This window comes from Tachypleus tridentatus, chromosome 13 (assembly GCF_004210375.1).
Source record: "Tachypleus tridentatus isolate NWPU-2018 chromosome 13, ASM421037v1, whole genome shotgun sequence".
Classification (NCBI taxonomy): domain Eukaryota; kingdom Metazoa; phylum Arthropoda; class Merostomata; order Xiphosura; family Limulidae; genus Tachypleus; species Tachypleus tridentatus.
Window position 1 is genome coordinate 11332517 of NC_134837.1, and position 13095 is coordinate 11345611.

At 33.1% G+C, this 13095-nt stretch overlaps 1 protein-coding gene across 1 annotated transcript; it reads right to left on the bottom strand.

Moving 5' to 3' along the window:
* Positions 1-1393: 1393 nt before the first annotated feature.
* On the bottom strand, positions 1394-12864 carry LOC143240570 (transmembrane protein 45B-like). Its single transcript, XM_076483228.1, has 3 exons — positions 12728-12864; positions 2259-2458; positions 1394-2075 (listed from the first exon to the last, which is right to left on the bottom strand). Exons 2-3 carry the CDS (start codon positions 2386-2388, stop codon positions 1513-1515), a joined length of 693 nt encoding a protein of 230 aa, XP_076339343.1. The 5' UTR covers positions 2389-2458; positions 12728-12864; the 3' UTR covers positions 1394-1512.
* Between the last annotated feature and the right edge of the window lie 231 nt (positions 12865-13095).

Consider the following 13095-nt stretch of genomic DNA (forward strand, 5'->3'; position numbering starts at 1 on the left):
CCTCACTCAAAAAACAAAACTGGAACATAAACTCTAATTGCAGATTGTACTTTATTTATATTGTATGCTGGAAGGTGACTTGGCCGGAAATGTTTCACGAGCCGCTAGTTGGCCAACCCAGATCAAGGCAAGACCTATTTCTTTGCCACTGCATGAGGAATACCTACTCTGTAACCTCCTATAATACACATACAATATTTTATTAAATCCCATTGAATAGGAATTTCGCTTGAGTAGTTTTAATTATATAACATTTACTCTTTAGTTTTATACATGGTTGTCCACGTTTACTGTGGTATGAATAGTGTTTACAGAAAATAATTATAATAACTAAAATGTCCCACTGTGAGGCATCGATAAGTTTACTGGCTGACTTACAATATAAAAATCCTGAATTCAGTTTTCTCCGGATAGCCTAAGTGTCACTTCGAGCAGAAACACAAGCATTTTAATCAAAAATATCTGTCATAACTATAATTATTAGCTTAGCCTACGTTTCTCATTAAACTTGATTGTTTAAATTTTGCTCATAACTACTTGAGAGTCATCTGAAGTGCTAGAATAGCGATAACGAAATCTGTCAACACCATGTGCCGCTAGTTCTTGGGATCTCTAATCATATTGTGAGATTAGATCGATACGCTTGTATTGCACCCACACGAATTTTTGTTTTTTTTGAGATAACGGGACAAGAATCATGGAGCCTGATATTCACAGTTCGGAACGATAATTACTTGACCATGTTCGGCTCTTCTAAAAAACTTCTGTCTCTTTAATAAAGGTAACCACTGAAAATGAAAATGTTATACTATTTTAGATTTATTTGCTTTATTTACTGCGGTGAATCGAGCCCTAAATTTTAGATATATAAGTCCATAAGCTAACTGACTGCCCACCGGGGAATACTGTTTTAGTAAATACAGTTCAAAATCCAAAGTACAACTATGTATAGATTTAAGAATACATATTTGATCACAGCATATACTAACATTTGATGATTCTCAATAGCAAAAGCATTATGTCTCCTTAAATCAAAGTACAGCAACTTCTTGATGGAAGATTTAAAGTCATAATTATAGTTAATATTAACATCGAAGTATTTTATAACGTAAATATAACGTTTTAGAATGATTATTTACTTATAGGAACTTCAGAAAATGTAATTAATATTTAAAGTTTGGCATTTTATCTTCAAGAGCTTCACAAAAAGAAAACAAAAAACACGATATTTTATTAAATGAATGAGTTCTAATGAGTACATCCTAAAACAATTGTCGTTAAAGAAATGTTCAAACAGAAGATTATGACTTGTAATTTAACAATTAAAGGGACGGTTTGTGCAAACATTAAATCGAGCACACAGTTTCGAAAGGTTAAAGAAAGAATAATGAAAAATACTATCTTAGAAAGAAATAGGCTTTCGGGCATCTAATTATATAATATATTTATTTTTTCTTTCCTCCATAGTGATTTATTTCAAACATAAGGACCTTGGATTTTCCAAATCTTCACCTAGAGTTCATCTTCCTCTTCAACAAGACAAGGTTTTTTGTCATCTGCTTTCTGGTTCGAATCTTTAGAGGAATGGAATATTTCCACACAAATGTCTTTTCGCGTTGCATTGTAGTAAAGCTCTGATTGTTTGAAAAGTAGCCGGTATTTGAGCCATACGAAGAATCCAATCAACCCCATAAACACAGTAATGGCTGCCATATGCCACGCAAAAATGGCAGTTACGAGCATAATCTGCTGATGGTTATTTTGATCCCATGGTAAAGCGTCTGAAATAGGGTTGTATAATATGAAGCCGATCTGATAGAACCACGTACCTTGAAGAAAAGTAAAAAATGCTCGAAGAAAGACGACTGATACATTATCTCTATGATTAATTTCCACAATCAAAACAGCGGCGCTGGCCACAACTGTGTACAGAAGTAAAGTATGTACATGAACATCCATATCCGAGCGTCCATGAAGGTGAAAATGGAACAATAGTGCCTCAACACTTAGCGCCATCACCATGGAAACGTAGTCAGAATCAGGTGGAACTGGAAATTTGTAGAAGAGCAAGATATCTACAACCCATTAACTCCAAAAGAAGAACATCGTAATGTGATGCACATTAACCATTGTAGCAAATCTGCCCTGATCATCAAAAGCGGTTACTGTTTCTCCAGTTATTCCAATGGCACAAAACAAAACTTTCACACAACCTTCTACAGGTAAGTTCGGAAGGTGGGGTATGGAAAGAAGCCCACCCCTATATCTTCTTGCTGGGCCACGTTGAGAAAGAACACGGAAGTACTTAACGAAAAGTGAAATCGTCCACCATATGGCGAAGAGAATAAAGAACGATCCAGGTAAAATGTGTCCTCCAAATGTTCCCATCGTTTATAAGTGTCGACAGAAGTTAGATACTGCAATAAGTTGCACCAAGAAGCTCCTTCAAGTCTATTGACTGAAATAAAAAGAATAGAAATTAGAAATCTTACGTAACAATTATAAGTCTAATTTTCAAAGTTGTAAATACAACTTGATGATTTTCGTTATTAAAAAATTTTGAAAAGTTATTAAACATGTGATATATCCCTCGTTGAAGTTAAAAACCTGATAAAAATTAGTGTCCGAAATCAATGGAAAATTTAGTAAACCTAGGTCTTTTAGGATAACAGCTGTAATCTACACTACTGTCCATCGTTGTTGTTTTGAATTAAGCGCAAATATACACAATGAGTTATTTGTGTTCTGACCACTACGGGTATCGAAACCCGGTTTTTAGCGTTGTAAATCCGCAGACATACCGCTGAGCCACTCGGGGACACTACTGTCAGTTATGAAAAGCATGTTATGAGTGTGATTAATTAATAGCTTTTCATTCTTAGTGGTTCTTTATAATTAGCTTGAATTTTAGGCTATGAGGTTTTAAAATAAATTATTGCTGAAAAAAATAATAGTAATTAGTAAATACTGCTGTATAAATAATACAAAAAACACGAATTCTATTGAAACGTTAACAAAATATTGAACAAATGTATGGTATTAAAAGTAGGTATGAAAATGTAATGTATAAATCATATAGATCTATAAGTTTATCTTTTTTCTCTCTCTTTCCTCAGCCATCTATCATTAATAAAGAAACAATTCCAGAGCTGAAAGGTGGTTTCAGATATTTATAAATACCAAACAATATCTTGTACTGCCTCAGGCACCAATGGCGATGAAAGATCCCCATAAAATACACACAAAAAACTATTTTTGTTAAATAAATAAATCTTGAGATCGTTGACCAAAACCAGTCAGTACGTAGTTTCAAAAGAAGTTATCGCTTTTCTTCTAAAACTATTAAACAGGTTTTTCAGCTGAACTAATTATGATATATCAGCGATCGTATTTTTAGCCGTGGCATAGCGGCTCAGAGAATGGCTCTGAGTTTCCTTCAAGTAGAAACATTTGGCTCATAGCTGAATCATCTCTTGACCAATTTGAGATCTATTATACTTTTGAGTCAGGAGGTCAAACTCTTTCGATTAATATATTTAACTGATGAGGGTCTCGTAGATTAACTTACTCTAATACTGTATTATTATACTCTAATTTCAACTTGAGGGTAGGCTGGTAGAGATCCTAATGACTAATAAATTCAAATTGGGTATACACTGCCTCACGTTTGGTATTTCTTGGACATAAAAATATAACTAATAAAAAAGAAAAAAAAATTTTAATATAACAGTTTGCTCTAATCCTGTCTAAATGAACTTCAAGGCTATTGAGGATTCCCTCTTGTTAAAATAACTGACAAAGTAAATGCAAACTATAAGTTTTATTTTGTTTTTTTATTGTTTTCAAATGTGATCTGTGAACGAGAATAATTTGTTTTCTGGATTTGTTCCTTTTTCATACGCTTTCATGAGCTGTAAAAGTAATAATAAGGTTGTAACATTGTAACATTGTATCATCATTTGTTATAAGTCATAATATTGATAAAATTAAAGTGAAATTATATGAGTGGATGAATCATTTGCTTTTGACGTATTTATCAGTTACTGACAAATGGCTTATTTCATTTTAAGTCGGTAGTCACTCTTCGTTCCTCTAGTAACAAGAATATGGTGATGATTTTTATTACATATATGTAACAAACGCAAAAATGAATCCACAGCAAAAAGCAAGCAAGAACGAAATATCACACTTATTTCAAAATCTAACTTTTTAACGTATATTTTCGTCAGTATTATATTCAGTATAAGGTTACAGCTTAAATGATGAATCATGATTCGATGGCTTTCGAAATTCATTCGCGAAATATCAAGATATTAAATTTGTCTGTTGTCACATCTCTCTTTTAAACGAATATATGAATAATAAACACATTACGACCATTGTAAAGGAATATGTTCAACGTCAGTCATCGTAATATGAGTGACTGTTGAGTTATGACGTCAGTGTTGGACTTGTAAATCTGTGTTGGATCTAAAATTTTAAATTTTAGAGACTGCTTAAAATGGACAATGAAGAAAACGTTACTATAAGTTTAATTTATTAACAAATATACAACTTTTCGATAAGGTTTTGCCATCATCAGGTACATTTGTTACAATATTAAACTTGCAATAAAGTTTGCTTCATTTAAAACCGTTTTCAAACCTTGCTGTCTCATAATTACGTAAACTAGTTAAAATTTTATTGACGGAAAAACTACTACGTATCAACTTTAAAACCTTTACATAAAAGCAACCAAGAATACCAAAAATCAAAGATCCACCGAAAGTCCATCGAAAAAATCCTTACGCCCAATTCTTCCTTACAATTCTCTAGATGAGATTCTTTGCATGTGTATGGGTTTTCTTACAACAAATCCACAGCTTCGTCTACCGTGCGGAATAAAACCTCAGATTTTCGCGTTATAAATCAAAAGACTTACCGCTGACCCACCAGGAGGAACCACATTCTTAATAAATACTTCAACTGAATTTTTGAATATTATGTTTTCAAAGTAAACGCCCGGTTAAAAACACTTTACACTTCCTACGACACTTACATAACTTAAACAGTAATATCACTGTGTAACTTTGACGTCATAAACCTATTCCCTCAAACCCCTCATCATGAGGCAATACAACTTAATGCAGAAATTACTTCACAAAACCTCCAAAATAGAACGAATATAAAACAGAAACACCTAATATAAATTGTACAATAAGCTACCTTTGTTTGTTTCTAATGCATAAATTTATACTTTCTTTGACTATATGAGGCTGCTATGGAAAATCGGCTATCAGGTACCTTCACCACTCTTTTCTTACAGCGCATAGAGAAACTATATGTTGTATCTCTAGCATTAATCTTATGTAATAGCTTATGGCATTGATTAATTGCAAAATACCTGTATCTCCAGGTATAAAGCTCTTGTAAGTGTAGTGGTAAGAGAAATTAATATCATATTTCCTATATTTTATCTTAATGGCGACTTTTTCTGATGCTCTCTTTCAATTTTGTCATTATGGCATGTCATTGATGTACTTCTGTAAACTTCCAAATGTGTCATTACTGCCTATCAGTATATCTCAATTTTTGTCATTACTGCCTTTCTGTCCTTCTTTAGTCTTGTTATTCTAATCCTTCCGTACATTTCTAATAGTTTTGTTGATCTTGTTTCGGATCATATTTATTATTTTAATGAATTATTATTTAAATGTCACGTGTCTTTCTTTTAACTCCTCTCTTAAATTCCCGTCTCTTTTTTGCTAGTTTTATTTTAATTTTCTGTTATACTTTTATACATTCATTTAGTTATTTCATATCCGTGGTGAAGTTTTTATTTTTCTTTCTGATCGGGTTGTCATTTTGAAATTAAAACTTCTATTTTATTTAATGTATAGTTTTCTAAATTAGTAAAAGCCAATTTCTAAGTGAGTAAAATACATCTAATTTACTTTTCCATTTTCATTCTGAAAGCAATCGTTTCACTTTAAAAGTTTCATATGTTGTGTCAAAATACGTCTGTCTCGATGGTAATAAATTTTGCTCTTGAAAACATTATTTACGGTAAGTGAGAGTGACTGTTAATGTATTATGCTGTAAACATGGTTTCGTAAACAACATTTAGAGTACGGATTTTAAATTATCAGTTAAACATTTTATGTAAAAATACACTAATAAATTAATCTGGAAACTAATTATTGTGCTTCAATATTACACATCATTTGCGAGCTAAAGGTTTGTTGTGTGTATTTGTTTGTTTTTTAATTTCGCCCATAGCTACTCGAGGGCTATCTGCGTTAGCCGTCCTTAATTTAATAGTGTAAGACTAGATGGAAAGCAGCTAGTCATCACCACCCACCGCCAACTCCTGGGCTACTTTTACCAACGAATAGTGGGATCGACCGTCACAATATGACGCCCCTACACTGAAAGGACGAGCATGTTTAGCGCAATGGGGATGCGGACCCGCGCCCCTACCATTATGAGTCGAATGCCTTAACACACTTGGCCATGCCGGGCGCGTGCTAAAGGACATTAAAAACATGTACTTTACTTTTAAAATTTTCAAAAACATATAATTTTAAATGACATCCTTTTTCAATTTTGTCCTCTTTTCTAATAGTCGTAAATGTTACAATGATAAAATAACTAAAATATAATCGTACCTTTATGGGTGGGTGTATAGAGAATATCATCTTCTGTTACGGAATTAAATGAATAAAACCGAAGAGAGAATGTTTCGTGAATGTTATAACTGATGGCTTCACAGCTTTTATACTTTAATAATAGGATTATTATTTGTAATGTTAATTTTTTACTTCATTCTTTAAAAAAACAAAAGTGAATACTTGAGCATCACCTAGCATAACGTCTTTTGTCGTGTTTTACAAACTAAAATAATAGTCCATAATAGTGTGAATGTTAAGATATTACACCTTTATATTGGTAACAATATGATAAAAAATGGTGATTTTTCAAAATAATTTGCTACTGAAATTCTCATTATGTAGTTAGCAGTCGAAATGACTACATGAAAATTATTCCCTACATAAAAGTTTTGTTTTCAAAAAAACAACAAAAGTTAAAGAAAAGGATGTTAATTTTCCAAACTACCAAGAAGTTATTTTTAAAAAAGCCCATATTATTACGATCTACAAATAAATTCTAATATTTCGGAAACCATTGTTTGCAATAATAAGGTTTAACTAGTGCGTCAATCAATAGAAATATTTTTTTATCGAGGTAGAGAAGTAAATACTCTAGAACCAGGCACTGTTGGAACGATTCACGATGTTTAAACAGATTTGTATTGTTTAAACAGTCATTCCACCAAGATAGTTTTGAAACAGTGACCCCATCTTTATTACTAACAAGAGATACACAGTGCAATACTTATATATTTTTCCACTAACTACTTACCTGTCAAACGCACGTCTTTAACTTTATGTTTACTCAAAAACAAACCCGTTGTCATAGCAATAGTTGCTGTGAAACGTCTTTTTATGAACAATATATAGCGTGCATGGACTCCAGTCACATTACACATAATTAAATAAAAATAACTGTTATAATTCTATTAGTTATTTCATAACTATCAGATTCGTTCCTTAACCTTACATATCTCTGGGTTTTAATCTTAGTGAGAAAATTAAGAGGAATGAAAAGGAAACAACTCTAGTTTACGTTACTTTTAATGCAAGTTGTAAGCTATTAGCTTCTCATTCTTCCCTGATTTTCAGCTTTCAAACCGTATTTTTACAGTATTATATTTTATTTAAATATTGTTTTATAGAATCTTTGTGATCGACCTATGAAGCTCACAAGTGGTCCAGCAAAATCCTGGAACATATCTTAGTATATTAACTTTGTCTCTTGACTTGCAATGTTTTTCATTATTCGCAGGTTGGTTTTACCCCTCAGTTTTCGGCCTTAAATATATTCATCAATTACTTCAACATTAGCAAACTTTCATGAATCACTATATTTGATTTGGAACATGTCTTTGATTCTGTTTAGCATCGGCATCGTGACTTAATATTTAAGCTCATAAGACGATTATTTCCACTGTCGTACATTTATTTTCTCTTTTATTTAAAGTCGTCGAGTTAGAGTTTTCTTAGAAGATACAATTCCCAATTTGTTTTTCTTTGGACACTAGAAAACCACTAAGATCAGTTTTACCACCACTATTCTATATCCTATATATATAGCTGATACCTTTAGGCTATCTTCTATATTCATGACATATTGAGACGACACTACTCTCGCTACTATATGACTGACTATGAAACCTTCCAATTAACAGAACCATCTGAAAATTATCAACGACTTCATGTACGGAAGTCGTTGTGACTATATAATAAAATGAAATCTATACTCTTTCGTTCAAAATGCCGTAAGCTCCATGTTTTCTTTTAGCCATGTTCATACAGACAACATTTTTTTCCAACTCTCTGATTCAGTAAAATACCCAACAGTCGATCCTCAGTTTAGATTTCTTTTTCTGACGGTAACCTCATGGGGGTTACACCCTATTCTTTTTTTTAATCTAAATTTATAAGATATTTCTTATGTCCATCTTCAAGTTATCGAACATGAGTTACAGTAAGCCTTCACATTCGACTTTCTAGTTTGACTAAGGAACTCTATGACAGAATCTCCTTTCCGTCAATTATAACCATTTTAAAGCATTACGTGTCAAATGTGTTCAACGACGTTTTTGTCTCAAAATATAATTTTGATTACCTTTTCAACTCCTATTTCATTGGTCTCTTAAACAATATCTTCTTGTAGAACACAACCCAAATACCTTCATCATGTCATTGATGAAGGTGATCCAAATCATCATAACCATATCTATCGATATCTATCCTAAGCTCGGCATGGCCAAGGGTCGCGGGTTCGAATCCAGGTTGCACCAAACATGCCCGCCCTTTCAGCCGTGGGGGCGTTATAATGTGACGGTCAATCCCACTATTCGTTGGTAAAAGAGTAGCCCAAGAGTTGGCGGTGGGTGGTGATGACTAGCTGCCTTTCCTCTAGTCTTACACTGCTAAATTAGGGACGGCTAGCGCAGATAGCCCTCGAGTAGCTTTGCGCGAAATTAAAAAAACAAACAAACTGTCTTTTCCTTTCTCTGCATTGTTTTATATTGGTTTTAAGCAGACTTTACTCCAGTCATACTCCTTCCGTCTGCTATTCGTATATCATGATCACTTTCTGAAGAAAGGGTATTACTTTCTGGTATTTCCCATAGTCCTCACAGCATCGAAATAAAATTGCACTAAAAATACAATTTTGTCATCATTGAGCGCAATGAAAAGTTCTGGCATTGAACAAAGGCCCTCTGGGCAGTGATGTACGTAAAATAAAAGATAGTTTATTTAGTTGTTTTATAGCAAAGAAACATTGACTATTGCTGTGTCCACGACAGGAATATGAGCCTCCGAATTTAGCGTTGTGAGTCCATAAACTTACTGCTGTCCTATCGTGTTACAGTAAACTATAAATCTAAAATAGTGTTGTTATACACCTCTGATTTCAAGCCCGAAACGTACAAATTAAGCGAATGTTGCAATAAAGACATTCACCTCTCACATCATTGTGTTATCAAAATTGTATATTCATCCCAGCGTTTTAATACAATGAAATCGTGGTGTGCGTTACCTTCCAATATAAACCAACTTACAAAAAAAGAATTTACTATATTTTAATTAGTCTGACGTAAAATCCTTTTTTTTTTTTTTCATTTCTTCAGTTTGAGAAATGAATACACTTTTCTGTTTAGGTAATATTATCAAAGTCAATATTTGACCAACAAGGAATGTATCATGTGTGAAATACATCTCTTAAATAAATATTTTAATTTCAACAGGCCTTTCACAAGTGGCCCCGGCATGGTCGGGTAGTTAAAGCACTCGACTCGTAATCTGAGGTTCGCGGGATCAAATCTCCGTCACGCGAAACATGATTGCCCTTTCAGTTGTGGGGGCATTATAATGTTATGACCAATCCCACCATTCGTTGGTAAAAAAGTAGCCCAAGAGTTGGCGGTGAGTGGTGATGACTAGCTCCTTCTCTCTAGTGTTTCACTACTAAATTAGGGACATTTCACAAGCTGGTGAGGAATATTTTATTAAAAAAAAAAAACTATCCAATCTGGTTTTTCTTAATTTAAACCGAAACTTTTGGACATGTTTATTGGCTAAAAGAAAAGCTTTCCTACACTCTTTAGCTTTGAAACTGCACAGTTTGTTTGGTATGACGGCGGTTCGAACCCGCGATCCTCGGATTAGAAGTCGTGTGCCTCAACCATGTACATGCTGGGCCTGTATTTGTAAAGAAAAATGATTACACTATTAATGTAGACAGAAAATATTTAAAAACTGATTGGTTGATGCATGAAAAAAGGAAAAGAAAATTCATTCAGAGGATTTGGTTTATTGTGGTATATACCTGGTTTATCAAGTATGATAAGAAAATTATAGACAAAAATAGAAAGGAAATACAGCTTCCAGTTCAATGTAAATTTGTTTTTTACAGGAAAAATAAAGTTGAATGCAACCTTAAAAGATAGTATTAAAACAACTACGTTTGAAAAAGAAGTAACTTACGGTGTAAAATATACGGACTGTAATAATCTCTTCGTAGGGGTGGACTGGTAGAAATTAAATTACTAAAATAACTGAACATTGGCACGATCCATCCTATTTACATTATTCGTGCCCCACTGGTACAACGGTAAGTTTGCGGATTTACAAAGCTAAAATCAGAGGTTCGATTCCCCTCACTGGACTTAGCAGATAGCTCAGTATGTGGCTTTGATATAAGAAAACAATCAAACAAATCCATTTGTATCAACATTTTTAAGATCCAAAGTATGGTAATAAAAATAAAATTGTTAAAATTATTTGTCGTGAACTCACTATTAATAAACGTAAAATACAGGAAGCTATTTTAATAAAGGAATACATACCTAAAATAAATAAAATATAAGGAGTTGGTTTATACTTAATAAGCTCAGGGTTATGTCTGTGACGTCACCAATGGATGTATTAAATTGTCGCTTATGGATGTGTTAAGTATATGAGAAACAGTAATTTGTATTTTGCTATACAATTTTACGTTTCACTTTGACATAAACTAATTCTTTAAACAATAGTAAATTATTAAATATTGGTTTCAAAGATATATATATATATATACGTGGTTAATGTAATGTGTAAACATGTTGAATCTTAATTTTTTTTCAATTTTTGGAGGCAAGACGTTTGATTCAAGTCATACATACGTTACATTTTAAATAGCGTTCACTATGTTTGCGTATAAATATTTAAAACATAAAACTTTGGCAAAAAACTAAAATCTATAATTAACGAAAATATGAAAAGGATTTATAATTGTTTGAATATATATTTCTATCTATATACAGCGATAATTCTATAGATTTACAACGCTAAACCAAGGTTTCAATTCCCCTCGGTGGACTCAGCAGATCGCCCGATGTGGCTTTGCTATAAGAAAACACATACATCTATATACTTACGGTTTATTTTGAATTTCGAGCAAAACTAAACAGGAGCTATTTGTATTATCCATTCCTAATTTATCAGCGCAAGACTAAAAGAAAGACAGCTAATCATCACCACCCACCGCCAACTCTGGGCTACTCTTTTACCAACAAATAATTACTTTATAGCGCCACTACTGTTGAAACGACGAGCACGTTTGGTGTGATGGGGATTCAAATCCGCGACCCTCAGATTACGGTTCGAGGACCTTAACCACCTGGCCATGCCGGGCCTATACCTAAGATGCATTTAATGAAAACAAAAACAAAGTAGACGAATAACAATAATTACATAAATGTTTATTCACTCGCAAATAAATAAATAGTGAACGTCTGACAGTTTTTCAACCATGTCAGACACCGTTATATAATTACGAAAAAATTTTTTTTTCACATTTAACACAAAATTTAAATTAACGCAAGGAAAGTTTGGTTTGAATTTCGCGCAAAGGATTATCTGCGCTAGCCGTCCTTAATTTAGCAATGTAAGACTAGAGAAAAGGCAGCTAGTCACCACCACCCACTGCTAACTCTTGGGCTACTCTTTTACCAACGAATAGTGAGATAGACCGTAACGTTATTACGCCCCCACGGCTTAAAGGGCGAGCATGGTTGGTGTGACGAAGATTCGAACCCGCGACCATCGGATTACGAGTCAAGCATCTTAACCACCTGGCCATGCCGGACCACAAGGAGAGGACAGACAATTCACTTGAGAAAGTTTGTTCTCTTTTGTCGTCCTGTAAGTGAGTAGATATGGAATTATAATACATATTTGTATCCAAAGTATACAACATATATTCACGTTATATATTTAACGTGAGAAATGTTTTATATATAAACCTATTTTAAAGGATATACTTTTTGAAAATTTAACCAAATTACATACATTTTATTTTCGCGCTAACGAGTAAAATGAAATGAGATTAAACAGATAGAACGTGAAATACATTACTTTGTAAATTAAGATGATTGGATGAAATTTTTGAGTTGGTTGTCAACAAAGATAGAATTATATCAAAATAGTTAATTGTTATTTTTCTTATATAACCATAAAAATGTATTTCAGGTTCAAATGATAAGTAAATTATAATTTGCAATTATTTCTTATACAACTGAGATGCAAAGATTGCTGCAAATTGTTTCATTGTTTATAGATAGTACAACTTTTCTTACCTTTTGGCAAATATGTGATATCAGTTCTGTAGCGTTTGGATGGCTAATGCTGTATATACACTATAAACACAGTTCAGCTCTTACAAAAGAAACACGGAATTGTATGTATAAGCGAAAGAGGTGCGCTGTTCGCTTGCATTGTTTGTTATTCAGAGCAATAACCATATTTTGCACGTTCTACGTTTGTGGGCGGTTCCTCACGTGATGTATGGAAGTACAACGTTACAAATGAACACGTGTATCTGTAATACACGAAAGTCTCGTTAAAGACAAATAACGACGTACCATATGGTTTTATGCAATACTGTGTTCTTCTAAACTATCAAAACATAAATCTAAATGAGCAATACATGGAGCAAATAAATATA

Bases quoted from the DNA above. Each gene is read 5' to 3' on its own strand.
- LOC143240570 (XM_076483228.1), bottom strand. From the start codon at position 2,388: ATGGGAACATTTGGAGGACACATTTTACCTGGATCGTTCTTTATTCTC. The intron at 2,076-2,258 runs GTGGGCTTCTTT...AATGGGTTGTAG, and splicing joins CCCAGCAAGAAGATATAGGG to ATATCTTGCTCTTCTACAAA.